This window comes from Terrapene carolina, unplaced genomic scaffold, assembly GCF_002925995.2.
Source record: "Terrapene carolina triunguis isolate 2854851 unplaced genomic scaffold, T_m_triunguis-2.0 Scaffold84, whole genome shotgun sequence".
Taxonomy (NCBI): Eukaryota; Metazoa; Chordata; order Testudines; family Emydidae; genus Terrapene; species Terrapene triunguis.
Window position 1 is genome coordinate 20,160,138 of NW_020664435.1, and position 20,150 is coordinate 20,180,287.

Consider the following 20,150-nt stretch of genomic DNA (forward strand, 5'->3'; position numbering starts at 1 on the left):
TTCAGCCTCCTCCCTTGGCTGGTTATCTGTGTCACTGCTCTCAATTGCTCTTACTGTTAGAAAAAAGTTCTTGCATTTTAGCCTAAAATTCCACACCCCCTCCACTTCAGGCTATCATTCCTGGTTTCACCATCGTTTGAGAACAAATAATTCCCTCCCTTCATTTATATTGTTACCTTGAAGTTATTTATAGCTTGTGCCCATGGCCTCCTGAGTTTTCTCCTTTATAGGCTATAAATATAGCTCCCTTAATCCCGCTTCATATGTTTTATCCTCCAGATTTTGCATCACTTTTGTTACTCTTTTTTATATTTCTCTAGCTTTTAAACTGTTGAGACTAAAGCTGTGCATTTGTGCAGTGACATAATTACCTCACTAGTTTTAAAAGCTATACCACTATAGTTTTGACCACTACAATTAAGGTAGAAATACAACTTCTGTTTTAACTACTTTCCTTTTTTCAGTTGCTCTTTCTAAAACAAATTGCTTTGAGGCTAAAATTTCCCATGTTTTGTTTCAATCCAGAGATTAATCTTGTAAAGTTTCAGCAAAATACATTCAACCATTTTTTAATTATGTATGTGTGCAAATTGAAAGAGAGAGAGACAGACAGACAGAGATGCCCTTTCCCCATATGTTCTCTCAAACTTTATCCCCCACATAACTCAACAGCTGAATCAATTTTGTTTAAACATGGCTTGTTTTGATCTTATTGACATTTAAAGAACAATTCAAGTTTGAAGAAAACTGGTTCTGTAGTTCTGCAGTTATAAGCTTTGAATTTTTGATACACGTTTGAAAGTTTTGTATACAAACTTTGGGGCATTGGGTCAACAAAATAGGTCTAAAGGAGACAGGAGCAGAGCCTCAGCTAGAAAAATTGTCATAGCTCCATTGACGTCAATCCACTTCCCAAAAATGTATCTGGACTTTCAAAAAACCTTTCACAAGATCCATCACAAGAGGTTATTAAGGAAACTAAGGGACTGGGCTCCTACGGTATTAACTTCTTTGGGATCAGGCTTCACTTAGTCAGGGCTAAGAGTTAAAGTTTTATCTTGGATCAGAAACTATTTTAGAGTTAAAAAAAAAAAGTAAGAATAAACCATGGTACAAGGTAGATGGTGGCAAGCCACAACGTTCTGTAACAGTATTATGCTTTAATATATTTATTAATGACCTCAAATAAGGGAGGGGGAACAGTGATTTGGATAAAACTGTAAGTGAAAAAAATTATTTAGGATAGTCAAGGGAAGACTGTGAGGAACTCTAGGGGTCCTAACATGGCTATGTGATTGGGTAGCTCATTGGCAGATTAAATTCACTGTTGTCATGTGCAAGGTACTGCCTATTGAGAGGCTGTGACTACTTGGGAAATTTTCAGTACAGTCTATGAATACTGTGTGAGATTATGAACTCTCTGTATGTATCTTTACCAACCTGCAATCTCCATTTTGAATGTTCTGCTCCTTTGCCTTCTCTGTTGGCCACTTGACTTCATGAAACTCCAAAGGCTAGTGGCAAAAGAATAGCAAAAGAGGGTCTTTGATATTATGTGCTGTTCCTTTGAAATGGAATAGCTCTAAACAATAGACAAGCTCCCAACCAGAAGAACTGGTTTGTCAGGGGAGAGTTCAGGAAGTCACCTGCCAGGGGTCTCCAGTTCCTGGGAAAGCTGCTCAGGACATCCCCTGACAGCAGGGGCTAAAAGCAATAAAAGGATAGGAACAAACTGGCCGTCTTCAAGTGAAGGGTAAAGCAACACAGTGTATAGGATCCAGATGAGTCAGGGGACCCTGACCCAGACAGTCTCCTAAAGGAAGGGTGAGCTAGTAAATTGCATTTAGGATGTTTACTGTGTTCTACATTATCTGTACTTTCTGTGTGATGGAAGAGCAATGGTGCTAGAATCCTATGAAAAGTGTTTCTATCTCTATGTGTTAAGTGTTTACATGTACCACATGCTCCTTGAAGAGGTGACCAGAAGGTTCACATCTTTGCGTGGAGTTCCTGGGACATGATGTGCTTAAGTTACAGGGATGTTTGAGGGGTCAGCACTGAGTCCAGGGGCTAAGCAGCTGGACAACAGGTTCCAATTCTCAGAATTCTCTGCTAGACAGAGGGTCCATGACTCAAGAGTGAGCCCAGGGACCCTAAAACGGGGCCAGTGCCTGTCCTCCATTCTGGCTCTGGAGACTTAAAATACCTGGGGATCCAGTGTCTGGGCCCCCTCACAGCAGTCTAATGAATGACCAAGAGAGGGTGCTCAACTGTACCCGCGACAAAGGCATAATTTGAACTACACCTTACTGGGCTCTATATTACCAAAACAAGACCTGGGTGGCATTGTGGACAACTCAATGAAAATATCTGGTCAATGTGCAGCAGCCAGGATTTGAAAAAACAAAACAGAACAAAAAAAAAACAGTATTGGGAAGTATAAACAATGGTATAGAATACACTAGGAATAGAGCAGTTCCACATATATCAATATATCAATGGAGCATTTTTGCTAGGAATACTGTGTTCAGTTCTGGCCATCCCAACTCAAAAAAGACAGCAACACTTTAAAAAAAGGTACAGATTGGATGAAAAAATTATCAGAGACATTTAAAGAACAATTCAAGTTTGAAGAAAACTGGTTCTGTAGTTCTGCAGTTATAAGCTTTGAATTTTTGTTATACATGTTTGAAAGTTTTTTATACAAACTTTGGGGCATTTGGGGCACTGGGTCAACCCAGTTCTGGTCATCCCAACTCAAAAAAGACAGCAACACTTAAAAAAAAAGGTACAAATTGGATGAAAAAAATATCAGAGACATGGAAAAACTTCCAGATGAAGAAAGAGGGAAAAAATTATAAATCTGATTCTCATTTATACTAGGGCCTCTTTTCACTGCTGTGTCACTGTAAAGGGGCCTTAAACTGGAAATAAACATAAGAACAATAAGAGGCCAATATGGCTGCATCAGGAACTCTTTAATGACCTGGGAATCAAAAAGGAATCCTACAAAAAGTGGAAACAGGACAAATTGCTAAGAATAAATACAAAGAATAGCATAGGCATGTAGGGACAAAATCAAAAAGACTAAGGCACAGATGAGTTACACCTAGCAAGGGATATAAAACGCAATAAGAAGTAGTTCTATAAATACATTAAGCGTATAAGAAAGATGAAGGAAGTTGTAGGTCCACTGCTTAGCTGGGAAGATACGCTAATTACAGATAACATCAAGAAGGGTTGAGGTGTTTAATGCATGTTTTGCTACAGTGTTTTCTAAAACCATTAATTTTGACCAGATGTTTAACACAATTAATATTAACAACAAGGAGGAAGGAGTACAAGACAGAATACGGAAAGAACAGGTTAAAGACTACTTAGATAAGTTAGATGTATTCGAGTCAGCAAGGCCTGACAAAATTCACCCTGAGGGTACTTCAGGAACTAGTTGAAGCAATCTCAGAACCGCAGGGCCGCCCGGGGGGGCGCAAGTGGGGCAATTTGCCCCAGGCCCCGGGCCCCGGGCCCCTGCAGGGGCCCCCCGAGAATATAGTATTCTATAGTGTTGCAACTTTTTTTTATGGAAGGGGCCCCCGAAATTGCTTTGCCGCAGGCCCCCTGAATCCTCTGGGCAGCCCTGCAGAACCGTCAGTAAGTATCTTCAAGAACTCTTAGAGGATAGGTGAAATCCCAGAGGCCTGGGACAGTGCAAACATAGTAGTCATCTTTAAAAAGGGAAACAAAGAAGACCCAGGGAATTACAGAGCAGAAGCCTAACTCTGATACCTGGAAAGACACTGAAACAAATGATTAAACAATCAATTTGTAAGAACCTAGAGGATAAAAGAATGACATGGATTTGTCAAGAACAAATCATGCCAAACCAACTTAATTTCCTTCTTTGACAGGATTAATGGCCTACTGGATAGGGGTGAAGTTGTAGATGTAATCGATCTTGATTTTAATTAACCTTTAGACACTGTCCCACATGACATTCTCATAAGCAAACTAGGGAAATGTGGTCTAGATGAAATAACTATAAAGTGGATGCATAACTGGTTGAAAAACCATACTCAAAGAGAACAGGAGTACTTGTGGCACCTTAGAGACTAGAGTAGTTATTAATTGTTTGCTGTCAAAGTAGGAAGATGGGGTGCTCCAGGGGCATGTCCTGGCTCCGGTACTATTCAATATTTTCATTAATGACTTGGATAATGGAGTGGAGTATGCTTATAAAATTTGCAGATGGAACCAAGCTGGGATAGGTTGTAAGAAATTTGGAACTCAAAATGACCTTGATGAATTGGAGAATTAGTCTGAAATCAACAAGTAAAACAATACATTCAATAAAAACAAGTGCAAAATACTACACTTAGGAAGGAAAAATCAAATGCACAAATCAAAATGAGGAATAATTAGAATAAATTAGGAAAAGCATCTGGGGGTTATATGAATATGAGCCAACAATATGCTGTGGTTGCAAAAAAGGCTATTCTGGAGTGTATTAATAGGAATATCAAACGTAAATGTGGGAGGTAACTATTCCTCCATACTTGGCACTGGTGAGGCCCCAGCTGGAGTACTGTATCCAGTTTTGGGTACCACACTTTAAAAAAGAGTGGGAGTAAAGAGGAAACTGAGCTCTTTGCTACACCAGGATGAATTTTTGAGCATATCACTAAGCTTGTGTTTCGATTCTTCTCTCACCCAATTCCAAAAGCAGGAAAAATGGTTATTGTTATTATCAGTTTTATAGGTCTATGTTTATCATTAGAGCTTTGGGAAAGCTAAGACAAAGAAGTGAGTCTTGCATTTTGCCCTGACTGTGGTTAGGTCTGTGGTCATCTTCAGCTCGTGTGGAAAGGCATTCCACCACAACGGGCCAGCCACCAAAAAGGCTCCATCTCCAGCTCTGACCAGTTTAACACACTCTGCTGAGAGTTTCACAGGGATGAATATAACTGTCTTGGGAGGTCTTGGTCAAGGAAGAAGTGCAGTTAGTAGAAGTAGTTTAGGCACAAATCGACTGACAGCCTTGAAAATCAAGATTTGGGCATTAAACTTGACCCAATATTCAGCTCTACCAATTGGTGCACTACAGTAATATGCCCCTTTTGACCTGTGTTTGCTGATATGTGGGCTGCTGCGTGATGCAATTCATATATGCATTGTTATTCAGTGCTGCTCCAGCTAGAGACCATATGGGGCAGAATATTTATCCCTGCAGTTAGCTCTATTATTTTCCAGATTGTCTAGAAAGGTGGTGATACAAGGTGGGGAGGAGGGGCATTTGCAAGTTAGAGAAGCTGAGAAGGAACAGGGGGATTTGACTGGAAAAAATGTCTGGCAAAAACATTTTCTCAGAAAGAAGCACATTTAAATAGAAAATGAGGAAGAAGATACACAAAGTAGTAATGGAGGCTTTTTTTTTTTTTTTTGTACCAAAGTCCTACTTGTCCCTCCCCACCACTGTTGTGCAGGGTCTTGTGCTCCAGTTATCGGCCATCTCCACTATAGCTGAGATTGTTGCAGTTCAGTGAAGCTGATGTAACCCACACTTTAGGGTCAAGTGGGCTATATAAAAGTAAAGTATTATTATAGTCTTTTCTTCTTACTGGGACATCCTGAAATTTAGCCTATGGATAATCAAAGGTAATGGTGCCTCTTTAATCAGGACAGTATTAGCACACATTCCACTTAATGGGGAAGTGCCATGTAATTAAGTGGTGTTTAATAAGGTGTTAATTAGGTGTGAAATACTAAGCTCTGGTCTTTTCATACACAAATTACCAATTAAAGTTTGAGAGGTGCTTTTTCTAGGCACTCAGGGCTTGTCTACACTTGAAATGCTACAGCAGCTGAGCCACTGTAACATTTCAATGGAGACACTAACTCCATAATCCACCTACCTGAGAGGCAGTAGCTAGGTCGATGGAAGAATTCTTCCATCAACCTAACACTGTCTACACTGGGGGCTAGGTCGATTTAACTATGCTGTTCCAGGGCTTTGATTTTTCACACCCCTGAGTGACATAGTTAAGCCAACTTAATTTTCTAGTGTAAACTAGACCTCAGTCAAGAGCAACCTTGGTCAAGGGCAGCAGAGTTCAGGTGACTCAGTGAGATCTTCCAAAGGGACCATTCCTCAAAAGGAAGGCAAGTTGTAAAGTCCTAGTTGAATACAAAGGAGTTTCTTAATACAAATCCTTCTCGGTTGAAGCAGACAAAATCTTAGACATAAGTGTAGCCAACAGATGATGGAGTTTCACAGCTGAGTAGAGTGTGTCACTACTGTATGCTGTCATCAATTTTGTTTCTCTTATAAAATAAAATATAATACCCCGCCTCCCCCCCAAAAAAACCCCAAACTCTGACTTCCAAATTGGGAGGCTAAACTGGGGAATGAGGTGGAATTTTTCTACCAAATTTGAAAAGAGTTTGCTGAAGAGTGTTATGGCACCCTAAATAGAGTTTACTTTGTAGCAAAAAAGAAAAAAAAAAGTAGAAAGCAGAAAAGAAATAAATATTACATTTACTGAACTCCTGCTACTGAAGTATGGCATAGCAATAAAATTTAGTATATTATTTATTAATCTGTGTTTGTATAGCACCTAAGCACAATGGGGCCCTGGTCCATGATTGGGGCTCCTAGTTGCTATGGTAAAACAAATAAAAATAATTATCACCACCACCACCTCTCGAGGGAACAAATTAGGCCAAACTCCTTGAGATCTTTATGAAGGAAGCCTTTCATAGAGTCATAGACTGTAAGGTCAGAAGGTACCACTGCGAATGTCTTGTCTGACTTCCCATATAACACAGGCCATAGGACTTTTCTGAATTAATTCCTGTTTGAACTACACAATACCTTTTTAGAAAGACATCAAATTGTGATTTAAACATTGCCAGTAATGGAGAATCCATCATAGCTGCAGACCTAAGAATATCTGAAAGAAGAGGATGACTGGACAGAACAATAGGTTTATGGTGCTTCCCCTCTTCCTGTTGACCTACTGAAGCCTACAGAATGGGAGAACTACCAAATAACCTTAGGTGAATCATTGGCCCCACTCACAAGCCTTAGCAACCTTGTTTGAGCTCACCTAACCCTTGAGCCTTAGGCTACATCTGCACTGAAGCCAAGGATGTGATTTGCAGCCCATGTAGACGTACCCATAATAACTTTAATCTAGTTAGCTCAATAAAAGGAGCAGTCAGGATGAGGCAGCACAGTCTGCACAAACCTGCCTTACCCTCCAGGGTATGTAATCACTTGTGCAGCCCACAATGAAGTCCATGCTGCTATGTCCTCACTTCTATTTTTAGAGAGCTAGCTAGATTAAAGTGAGCATGGGTACATCGATACAAGTTGCAAATCACACCCCTGAGTATTGTGGTGTAGATGTACCCCCCCGAGTCTCTTGCATTTCCATGAACCTTTGCAAGGTCAGTATCACTACCATTTATTCATCTGCAGCGTCACTCCTATTAATCTTAGTTACAGTAGCTTTCCTTATCTCTGTTTCCACTTTGCTTGTGGCTTCTCTACTGTTGTCACTTGCAATTTCCTTGCTTCCTGCATAAAGTTTTCCGATTGCCTCAGTATTAGCCGTTATGTGTTGAAATCAGCATTAAAAACAGCAAATGAGTGCAAAATTCTAACTGGCCAAAAAAGATGAAGGGGAGGAGAAACGAGTGTAAGTGTTCTGGTCTAATTCTATGTCCCCACAAAGCTATGGAGAAATGCTCTGTAGGTGCTCTATGAATGCCAAGGTGCATTCCAAGAAGGAGCCTAGGGATGTATCCCACACATTGTGACACATGCAACGTGCCCATAGTCCTGTGCTCCCCGCACTAGACAGGTAACTAAGGGCTTGTCTAGATGAACAAATAGGTTCATGGTAAGCTGGGGTATAAATCTATCTTACACTAGCTTGCCACACTTTAACTGTCCATGTGGACTCTGCAGATGTGCACTAAAAGTTCTCCCCTGAGCTTTCATCTACTCTTGTTTCAAAACAGAGTAGATCAAACCACACTACTGAACTTTTAGTGCATGGTAGTAGGGACCACACGGACAGTTAGTGTCTACATACTCATGCAAAGTAGATTTACATCCCAGCTTGCTGCGCACTAACTGTTCATCTAGACAAGCCAGTGTTGTTCTGCCAAAACACTATATGTGGTAGGGAGAGGGATGCCTGAATATTGGTTCAGAACTAATTGCTTTTGCAGCCTTAATGTACAACTGTTTGGGAGACAATGTGTGTCTGAATTTGCCCCTTACAACTTTTGCTTATTTTATAATGTTCTCATTTTTCCCTTGTGTTCTTCATTATTTTCTGTTTTTTGTATAGATCCTCTATTCTTTCAGTTAAATGTGGTTATTTCAGAATAGTTTTCCCCTTTCTTATTTTAGGCTCCCTTTCCTGGATGGCTAATGTGTATTTCAATCTCCCTTTTCCACTTCCTATGCAATTCCCTTTCATTTTCAGTTCTTTCACCAACCTCCCTGGCAGCAACATTTAACATTTTCTGGAGGTGCACTTATAATGTTAACCTTTTTGCTCCAAGTACTATGTTTCTTAACCTCTCCCATCCTTTTCCAACCACTTTCCATCTGGGGTCTTAATCTATCATACTACCTGAAGAAATATACATGAATACTATTGCTGAGGCTGAAATTATTTCAATGGAAACTATTCTCAATCTTTAAAAATGTACATTGTTGTCCTTTCTCTGAAAAAAAGTCATTGTATGGAAAATGTCTTAACGAAACAATGACAAGAAATAATGGCATAAACCCTTTAGGAAAATATGCTATACACCTGTCCTGCTACTTTTATTAATAAAGACATATACTGGCAATCTTTTCTTTCTACCTCATACATCTTTTCTTGTGCTTCAAGATATTAAATCTCTCTGACATTAAATTATTCATCTTAGAATAAACTCCCCAAAAGCCTGTGTTTAAATGTATTTCATTTTTTGTTGTTGTAATTCATACATTTTCTGCATGCATTTTAAATAGTTTCAAGGTCATTTCTAATTTGACTGTCAAAAACAACAGTCTAGAAGAACAGGAGTACTTGTGGCACCTTAGAGACTAACAAATTTATTAGAACATAAGCTTTTGTGGGCTACAACCCATCCGAAGAAGTGGGTTGTAGCCCACGAAAGCTTATGCTCTAATAAATTTGTTAGTCTCTAAGGTGCCACAAGTACTCCTGTTCTTTTTGCGGATACAGACTAACACGGCTGCTACTCTGAAACAGTCTAGAAGATTGAGACTGGTTGTTTAGATTTTTAGATCCATGAAAATATAATATTGATCCAGTTCAAGGAAAAAGCCATGCCTTTCAAAATGACTGGCGAACTAGGGATCACACAGGTAGATTAAGAGGACTAAAAATATATTCTCAATAGAGAGTGGAGTTATGAAGGACTAAGTCATAAAGTCAATTGCTAACATATTTACTGTGGTTGCATGCAGAAGCAGCACAAACCAAACATAGTTACTGCATAACATTTGGCATTTAGAGGCTATATTCCCTCATCCCTGCAATATTGTTACTGCTCAACACCAACAGGACGCTGGCCTTGGGCACAAAGAAAGAAAAAGGAAACTTGGATTAAGAACAGAACAAATGGGGGAAATTATTAAATTAACATTAAGCTTTCTTATTCTTCCATTCCAGGCTGCATATAAATTGAATAGCTATCATTCCTCCCCGGGGTATGCATACCTCCAGCTGCATGCACCATGGGAGAGAACAATAACCTTTGATTGTAAAAACATGATTTAGAAAATTGGCATTTTGAAAGAATTCATTTTGTACTTGGTCTTGTCTCATTTTGATTATACGCAGTCTCAATACCAGAAGGAATGTGCTACCATTAGAATGAACCATCCTGCATTTCAAGCACCCTCATCAAGAAAGGGCCTGAATTCTTGAAGCTCTTGTCATGTTTATACACTTCCTGAAGCAGTAAGTGGTTTATAATCAGGAGACACAAAACAATTAAAGCAGATGTATCAGCTATGTTCAGATGATAATGCCAAAGTAGCCTTAAAGTAATGTACAAAACTGCATATCTGACAAAAACAAAGTACTGCTTATCATATACTATATGAATTAAGCATTAATGCAGCACTGCCACACCGTATCATGGATGCTACCATTTTTTCAGGTATTTTTAAACACATTCCAAAGTGGATATAACCCAGGGACATTTTGTTTAGTCAGGAACGTGCACAGGGGTCACAATAAGCTGTTTAATTTGGGAGAAAGTTTGTTAGACTGTTATGATGATGTCCCTGGATATTACTGCAGTATATTTCACCAGCTCCTTGAGCAACACGTACCTATAGATCTGTCACATTAGCCTCATTCTTTCTTCTTACATTGCCTCCAAAAGCTACACTGAGCCTACTACTGCCCTTCGTTACACCAGTGCAACCACACTAGCTTCAGTAGGGTTCTATGGGTGTAAGCAAGGGGAGAATTTAGCCCATCATACTTACGACCTATAGCTCTTTATGCAGGATTTGAAGCTGTTCAGGTAAGCATGCATGTTTTAGGGGCAGTAGAAAGTGGTTTGCTAAAATGTGTCAAAGAACTGAAGTTGTCGATTGTGTCTTTGCAGAGAGAATTAAAATGCACGTTGGCATGTCACTGAATCGAAGACATTTCTATTGTGGTTAATGAGTTTTCACTAGAAGGGTCGATGCTGGAGGAGCTGTGTAGGTGTGACATGTTTGCACTGAACACAGAGCTTGACAGTGCTTGCCCCTAAAAATAGAACCTGGATGTCCCTTGTTGTCATTGTCAACTGAAATCTTGTGTTCTCTGTGATATGGTGTGTTAATTTGGACCCCTTTCTCTGCCTGTGCAGAAGAGAGCGCTATCCTAAGGCATCTCTTTTTAGTTGAAGGGGTGGAGATAAAAGGGATGTCGCATCTGCTACAAGCACACATTTTAAACGATATCATCACCCCTTAGCAGGCTGTTATCATGTTGTTTTGGCAGCAGGAAGGAATCTGTGGTTTTTCTTGAATGTTGCTCTTCTTTATTTAAACTACTAGAAATAACCCAAAAATGACAGAATGCTCTGTCTATAAATAATCATTCCGGTGTAGAGTTATATTAGGAGGTAACTCAGATGGAATGATAACGCCTAACAGGCTAATCTTAGACCTGTAATGCCACAAGATGAAAATAACTAGGCTAAGAATAACTGACCCATTGGAGTCAGCCTGCTAAAGAGATCCACAATATAGGGCATGTTAGATTTTCATCGATTTAACAATAATCTGCCATCTTCTTTCCCCAGAATGCTTTTGGGTTGTTTTGTGTTTTTTACCAACAGAAACTGTACTAGTTTATACTGGGTTACCATGTCATGCCATCTGAAACATCACATGGGAAATACATACACATGCACAGAGACACACACACACAGATGTGTATTAATGTTTGCATACTACATGGTCAGTCATTCTGCCTTCTCACAGCTTTTGCTTTCTCCACAAACACTGTGCAAGAGAAAGAATGGTTAATGCTGTGACAATGCAAATTGTATATTGAATGGGACAAATTCTCTCCTCGCACTCAGTGCATGAAATCAATGGGTTCATACACAGGTATAAATTATGACAGAATTTGGTTCATACTATCTGCTTTTAAGTGCAATATATACCACTCTATGAAGTAGAGCTGAAGATTTGAATACATGTGGCTAAAATAATATAAGGCAAAAAAACAGAAAGGGTTTAAGTCCTCCCCTATTGAAAGTTATCATGCACTGTACACTACAGAGAATTGTTGCTGGTATCAGTGAGTACCTGCAATTCAGTCAAGTAGCAGCTGCAATACTTTCAATGCAAAGCACTTGAAAATCAAGAGACTGGCTTAACAGTTTTTTTTTTTAAATATTACATATTGGATTGTTTTTATCTGAATCTGTTGGGTTTTGTGTGTGCCTTTAAGAGTTCATATTTTCACACTTTTCTCCTTAATCGTGAGAACTAGAAATTTAAGGAAAACAGATTTTCATATAATCTCAGGAATCCAGGAGCTAAGGCTTTAAGAAAAACACCAAATATCGCAAGACACATGATGAAATGAGAATTGCCCAATTCCATACCCTCTTTTAGGAATGGTAAAGTCCAAAAGCAGTGTCACTCAGAACGGGGCCAATCTAGCAGGTGCTTTCTGTTCCCCTTGGCTGTTCACACAGCTCACTGCAATATCAATGTCCAGTCTTGCAGCCCCAGAGCAGGCAAAACTTCCACTGAAGTCAATGAAGTTTGCAGTGCATGAGGACTGCAGGATCCATAGTACTTTGGCTCTTCTAATTCCATTAAAGGTGATGGCAGGCCTCAGAATTTAAACAGCCATAACACTGAATAGATCCTATTTTCTCCCTTTGAGTTTCTGGGACAGAAATGGATTCCCTTGGCAGCAAGATTCTGGATGCTTTAAAGAGTTTCTGGGTTTCATATCTACAGCAGCAAAATATTCTCTGTTTCTTGGAACATGTTTAATGCTCAGCTCTTCTGCTTATCCTCTTTCCAGAGCTCTAGAGAGAGCCAAATAGCACAAGTTCAGGGAAACATCAAGTGTTCTCTCTCACAATAGTGTTTTAATAGCCACCGTGCCATTGCCTCAAGATAAGATCCATACAGCCCCTTACCAATGTAAAATGCTATATGGTATCTAACTGAAATGGACAAATAATTCAAGTTTTCCATGAATATTAGAGATGGGGTTCTCAACCTTTTTCTTTCTGAGGCTCCCCTCCGCCCCAACATGCAATAAAAACTCCCCGGCCTACCTGTGCCACAACAACTGTTTTTCTGCACATGAAAGCCAGGGCTAGCATTAGGGGGTAGCAAGCAGGAAAACTGCCTGGGGCCACAAAGCTACATTGCTCAGGCTTCGGCTTCAACCCCGGATGGCGGGGCTTGGGGGCCCAGGCTTCAGCCCCATGTGGTGGGGCTTCGGGTTTCTGCTCTGAGTCCCAGCGAGTCTAATGTTGGCCCTGCTTGGCAGCCCCCCTGAAACCTGCTCGTGGCCCCCCAGGGGGCCCCGGACTCCTCGTTGAGAACCACTGTATTAAAGCAAATCTTCAAATGAATGAGATTCAGCCATCCTTATGATCATTTTGCATTCACTGTGCAAGAACATTTGAGCAACTGAGTTTTCTTGGCCCGGGAAGTGGATTTCAAAGTCACAGATGCTAGTATTTGTACTGGATCATTTAAATGCACATGCTTATCCAACCACAGAACAGAAGCAACAAATGTGATTTATTCCACCACTCGCCTCTAAGCAACACAACTTGTATTTCTTGATCAAACCACAGAGTAAAATATTTTGACTAGATTTCAGAATATTGCAGATATTTTGGAAGCAGATAGAGAGGCTACGTTAATCGAATAAATCATTCTGAATTATTTTACTCCACGGGGAACATGCTTGTGAGCCTGATAAGTAAGAATTAGTTTCCTGATTTTACGGGAAAAACGGCGATGTACCACGTTATGTAACTTGCCCAGGGCCAGCAAGTCAATGGCACTTTTAGGCTTAGCTCTCTCTTGAGCTTTGACCAGGCTTGTAAGCACAACACAACAGTATAGGATCCAAATACAAATGCAGGTAGAGTGTAGAGAGGAAGAATGCAGGAATCCATGTGGGAATATGGCCAGGAAAGCTGGGCCAACATCCCTACCCTTCTTAAAAAATGGCAAGGAATATTTAATGACTAAAGGGATTCATGATCTTGGGTTTACTTCTCAAAGCCATGTATTCTCAGTCCTCACAGCATGGTAAATCTACATCTCCCCTCTACACAAAGGCCAAATTAATCACTGGTTAAACTCCATTTAATCCAATTATTATTGTTCAGTGCAACTTTTTTGCCCTGCTCTAAAAAAGCTTAGTAGTAGTATTAAACATAAATTATTATTGTTCTGGGCAAATTATTTACCTTGCCCTGTTAAGCTTACAGGCCTTTCATTAGAGATCAGTTTAACCCAACACACTTTTCCCATTTTTGGTGGGGAAATTAACAAGACAAAGTATGTTTTCCTTAGCCAGTGAGAAAGAGAGAGAGAAAAGTTCACTTTCTTATGTCTAAAATACATATTTAATACCATAATTTTAATCAATATTGTCTTGTTGAAGAAACCTGCCGAGTACTTCGTAGTGCATTTCAGAGGAAAGAGCACCATACATTAACATATAATACAGACTTTTTCAAGATCACTGATATTCTTATTGTCTGACATAGGGTGTAGGTGTTTGTAATTATATAGCTTCTTGCTTTGGTGCCTATCTAGATTGTCCCATTCATGATTATACTTTTGATTGGTACCTATCCAGATCATCCCATTCATAATGTGATATACAAGCTGAGATGGAGGCAGGCAGGCAAAGCAGTAATTAAGGGAATACCCGAAGTGCTGTTTCACATGACAGGAGCATTTCATATGCCTAGTATTCTTAGAAATTCCTCAGACAGTTTGGTCTGCGAATACATATCAGATGCCCATTGGAAGTGTCTCCTTTGGGGTTGACTCCATCTATTTTAAAAATAGAGCTGAGGAATGCGTGCACAGTGAATCTGGAGATTTGCAAATCTAAAAATCCATTAAGTGAGTGCTAAATTTGTGCTAATTCTTAGATTTCTGAAGGATTAAGGGTGCACGGTGTAAATATTTAGAGGTCTAGTCTCTTATGATAAATATGCGTAGCTCATTAATAGGAATGGGCTTTACACGTCTACATGAGAAAACAGACCACTAAGTTATTAGTGTCCACACAAAAAAACACTACAATTAGCTGACATTTTAGCCACCCTAACGCAGCCATATAGCATCCTAGCAGCCTTAGAGGGGCAACTCCTCTCTCCTATAAGCAGTAGAGCAGGCTCTGCTGACACAGATGTCTCTCATAAGTTTCAGAAATGGGGATGGGGGGTGTTTTCATTTTAAATCACATTAAGGTACAGCAGCATCTCATTTATTATTTGTTGCCTAACAATGTGATAAAATATTATAGAACGAAACGGAGGCGCATTTCCAATTCAGAAATATATGGATCCTTAGTGGTTTATTAGATTTTATCTATTGTTGTGACATTTCCCATAAATTCTGTAAAACATCAGCCTACATATGAAGATTGCCATGTACCAAATTATAGGGCCTGATTCAGCAAACTGCTGAAGTCAAAAGGTGTAGAGGTCACTCAACAGCACCACTGGACCTCTAGTCGCACATGAAATGGATTAAACTGCAGACTATGTAAAATGTCAACTAGTTGTATTTTATTTGTGTATTTTAAAGGTCAGCATAAATACTGAAGAATGTTTCTGCTTTAAACAAAGTAACTTTTAAAAAGCCTTCACCTGGAAAATAGTCTTTTGTCTCCCGATTAAGAAAGGAAGAAATGAAAGCATTATATGTTGCTTCAGAAGAAGTTTTATACGTTACATGGCTCTAACAATACCAGATAAAAATCAAACGTTATCCGACATTCTTGTCTCCAAGGAAGGAAAGTAGAGCTATAATCTCACAGAAAAGTACCAGCTGGTCTTGGGTTCCAAATCAGATAACTGCTGTTATTCAAATGGTCCTGACTGGTAGTTCAAGGCAGCATGATGGGCTATGCACTAACTTTCCACCTCTGTAAAACTGGGTTCAAAATTGGCTTTTTTGCAAATGAAAACGAAAAGAGTGATCCTAGTCTGATCTCTGGGTTATGTCGGTGCCCATTACAAAACCACCATACAACTATTAATCTGTGCACAGTAGGCCAGTGACTGTAACAACAGGTCTACGCTTAGGTGGCTTGGCAGAGTTCTGAGAAAGCTTGACAGAAAATTTCAGTGCCTAGCCACAGTCTGAGCCAGTGCTTAAACCTTTACACTTATGAACAAATTTACCCCCAGGTTTTTTTTTTTAAACAAGGAACCTGGCACCAGTGGTACAAAACCTATTCCCAAAACACAAAGAAACAGCTCTGGAAATTCTTGAGGAGACCAAAAACTGAGTCACAATGAGAGGGGAAAAAAACTTTATAACAGAGAAAACGGACAATGTTAAGCAGTACTGGTCAAAAGTTCCCTCTCCCATTCCATTATCTCCAGGCTTGAGATTGCATTTAAGCAGTTCTTCAGTCTTTCATCACTGCTCTCAATATATAATTATTTCTAGGTGGCCTGGGTTTTCTGCAATGGAAATTATTTGCTGTGCTGTTAAGACATGTAAAGGTGTTGGCTGAAAAGGCAGGCATTCCCAGTTGACAAACTCTCACTACATTACAATTTATTTTAATATCTGAAACCATTATTCTGCTCTTCAGTTCCATCCCTGTATGAAACAAATACAACTCTCAGCATATCCCTTTCCACAAAAGAGGAAAGGAAGTAGATATCAAATATATATACTAATCATAGAAGGTTCAACAGGTGGACCAAGGGTATGACCATTAGAACAGGCATGGGTTCTTTCAGACATGCTCACACTTCGGAAAGTGGGAAGCACTGCCAAGTTTTGTGAGGGTTTTGGGGGGGTTAACTAAGATTGAAGTCTATGTGGGCAATTCACAGCACATTTCACATGCAGGTCTTATGCAAAGCCAACTTTACAAACTAATAAAGGAGAACCAGAAACAAGGGGTTGAAAGTGCATAAGGCAGATAACATTGTGTCCAAAAGCATAATAAAGTTAAGCAGTGTAAAACCAAAGCCAGAACCACACAGTGTTAACCAGAGAGAGACCAAATTTGACTTGCGCTCTGGGTTCTTTTACTAAGTTATCTTGTTAAACTCTTGCAGCTTAATTCAGTTTCAGTGCATCGTTTGCGAGGTCTAAAACACAGATACTACAGAAACTAGAAAATACAAGGTCTTCAAAACTGGGAGATAATATCCATTATTCTGCAACTGCAGCTTTAAAACACCTGCTTTAAAAACACATCCAACTTACATTTTCAGTGAGTCATCACATCTGACTGGCATTGCCAAGGTTCCCAAATACGTTTAAAGGTACAAACAGGTTTAAAGTAAAGTAATACGTTTAAAGTAATATGAGCCCTATGTAAGAAAGACACAGATTTACTTTAGAGTAATCAAAGATGACAGCATTATGAAAACAGAAAAGGACTTTTAGAGAAAACTCTGTCTGTAAACCTGAGAAAAAGAAACTTACAAATAGACCTATTCCTGCTTACAAAAATATATATGAACAAAACTGACTAAGATGGGTTATATGAATTGCAGCCTGCTGATAAGGTCTTGTTGATGGAGTCTCGTTCTGACTGAGCCTGCGATCATTGCAAGCCCCATTTTGCCATCACAGAACAAGAGAAGAAAAAAAACCCACACTGTATTTTACTTGCTAGTTTTCTTTTTGCTTGGAAGCAGTAGGCTTAAAAGAAAACCACAACAGCAGCAGCAAGTGTCCAAATAATATTGTTGTAGAGATAATCATTTAATAAGAAGCAGAATAAAAGAACTTGAAATAGAACCAATTCTTTAAAGCAGAAGTGCTTTACTGTGACAGTTTGTATTTCCTGAGAAAGTCACCCTCCAGACAGAGAAGCCTTAGTTATTGAACTGCCTCTTACCTGAGCTGATCATACTGTGCATTCTTTGCTGAGCAAAGAGCTGTTCACGTCCAGAAACTCCATCTGAGGAAAAACACGATTCGCTCTCGTAAATTGTCTGCAGCATATTCCAATCAGTCTGTACTTCAGCTACATGAAAGATTCATCACTGTACCATAGAGGGGCGTCAGGAGCGACCCTCTCTAATCCTACCTCCTTCACAGTGGGGTGGGAGAAATAATAGACTTTGGTAATTAACAATATTTAAGCATTTAAATAAATATCTATGTATTTAAAAAACAAAAGGACAATCCATTTTTACTCTGCCCCAGTCTGCTGCAAAACAATAAGAAGGACTCAGTGGACTATGCACCTCTGAGTTGGAATAGTTGTGTTCTGGAAGCCAATAGCAGGTGGATGAAGAAATGTATTTGTGCTTCAGGCTTTCTTGTGGAGTGGTGGTGGGGAGAATAAAGCCACTTTAAAAAATAAAACCAAATAAGCACCGTTTCCAGGGACTTCAGCCCCTAAGGGCTTAGTTTCAATTACCCTCAGCCTTGACAAGTGTTTCTGTCTCTGTGCCCTCCTCCTTTCTCTCTCTCCTCTCCGTCTCTCCTCTCTCTCTCTCTATCTCCCTGGCTCTGTGTCTCTGCAAAGTTGGCTGAAGCTAGTGATAACTCATTTGCATATGAATCAACAACAGTGTGGCCCACAGGCAACAGAAATAGAACAATGGCCAGCCTGAGCCAAAAATAGGTCAAGCATGGCCCAGTGATTGGAGCCTGCATTAATGCACTTAAAAATACCACAGCAAACACAGCTGTCCAGTCTCTATCTTTCAAACTGCAATTCTCTTGCCAATCCTCAAAAGTAATTAACCCTTTCCCACTGTCAAACTTATTTGTGCACAAATGTACGTTTGTGAGCAGCTTTTCAAGCAAGAAAAGAAGAAGGGGAATATAAATTAAAATTCTAGATTTATGTTTGATTTCTTTCTCCTTCGATCCTCCCCATGGGTATTTTGTGAAAAGAGAACAAAATGAGAAGGGCTCTGGATTGGTTCTAAAATAATACTGGAAGCTTTTGCTCATAATGTGGTTTCTGCCTCACCCACGCACAGCAATCCTGGCATTCTATTTTTGTTGCCTGTTTCTCTGGCTACACTGCACTTGGCTGTAGCACTAGAATCTTGCTGCTGTCTTTTAGTTTCAGGTCCTACAGTAGGCTCAGAAGCAGTGGCTTCTGAAACCAATCAGACTGCGGTGGGCGGAGGGGCATGTTAATGAGGGATCCATTTTTTCACTTTCATTATAAGCAGTTTGTTCATTTTTAGTATGATTGATATAGTCCTAATGTCTGTTTTCAACTGCAGTACCGCATATTAGAGATGCGCTATTCTAGTGATTTATTAGAATTTGGACAAGAGCTGCACTAGTCTGCCTCTCTCACAGCTTCAGCTCTAAACAATCTTTATTGCAGTTATCTGAGTTAAAAGGAAATGTGGACTCAAAATAGCAGCTTTTAGACTTTCATAGAAATGTTAAAACTACATGTTGTGCGTCTTGCAAGCTACTGTGTGATGCAATGTCAAGTGTGGCTGTTGCCTGCTCCCTTCTTACTCCCAAGAATTGTTTATTTGCATTTTAAAAGGTAGGTAGGGGCAGATTATATTTGCTAATTAAGTACAAAGGTCATTATACTTGCACACACAGAAGTAGATAGTAAGTCAATGTTAAAGATGATACACTTGGTTTCTTTTGGTTCAGTATTGCTATATAGAGTTTGCTATGTGTACGCAAATAGTGCAACATTGTTCTAGGCAAACCATATCAGTTTTTTAATAGACCATATGAACAGTATAGACTAGCCACAAACTTCTCAAGAGGTACATCAGAGTATTCCAGTTCTGAGAAGGGGAAGGCAACCACAGCAGGTTAGTAATAACCCTACTAGAAAGTCAAATAAGGCAGCAGATGCACATGTTCAATTGTCCTTATGAGACTCAACTAATCTCGGAGCCATTTCAACCATACCTCTTTTCTCTCTTGGAGGTGCAAGGTTACTAAACTGAACTATGGATTCAATTCTGCTCTTAGGTCAAGTGTAGAGAACTGAATTGTTTGTCATTGAACAAACAGGATAGAACTAGTTTCAGCACAGACAGTTCAATGCATCCACACTAGTCATGTTGATTCGGTCTGTAGACCATTATAGTTGTAACCACATATTCGAACTAGCATTGTTCTAAATGTTTCAGTTGCAATGCCCTATGGGTAACCATCCCGTAGATCCCCGCAGAGCTCCCAGAAGTGGATTCTGGGACATTTGTATAGGCCACAGATACACTGAGGGTCAGTAGTGGGAGGCCTGCTGGAACAATTTCATCCTGCATTCACAGTCTGGCTGCCATTCTGGTCAACCTTGTTTTAGGGACCATACAAGGTTTTTTATGTGGATTCTATATCTCAAAACCATACATTTTAAGAATCTGTCTGATGATGACCCTCTATCACTGCTGAGCATATTGAAATATTGACT

General features: G+C 39.6%; 1 protein-coding gene across 6 annotated transcripts in view; it reads right to left on the reverse strand.

Moving 5' to 3' along the window:
* HDAC9 (histone deacetylase 9) overlaps positions 1-18,121 on the reverse strand; it is a 343,727-nt gene extending 325,606 nt beyond the window's left edge. For 4 of the 6 annotated variants that reach the window (XM_026649421.1, XM_029910978.1, XM_029910977.1 and 1 more), the window contains exon 1: positions 17,634-17,706. In XM_026649421.1, the coding sequence (XP_026505206.1) occupies positions 17,634-17,655 (22 nt within the window). In that variant the 5' untranslated portion in view covers positions 17,656-17,706. Of the gene's footprint in view, positions 1-17,633; positions 17,707-17,985 lie in introns of those variants that run through there. The other 2 variants (XM_024219724.3, XM_024219723.3) reach the window with 1 other exon arrangement.
* Positions 18,122-20,150: the final 2,029 nt, after the last annotated feature.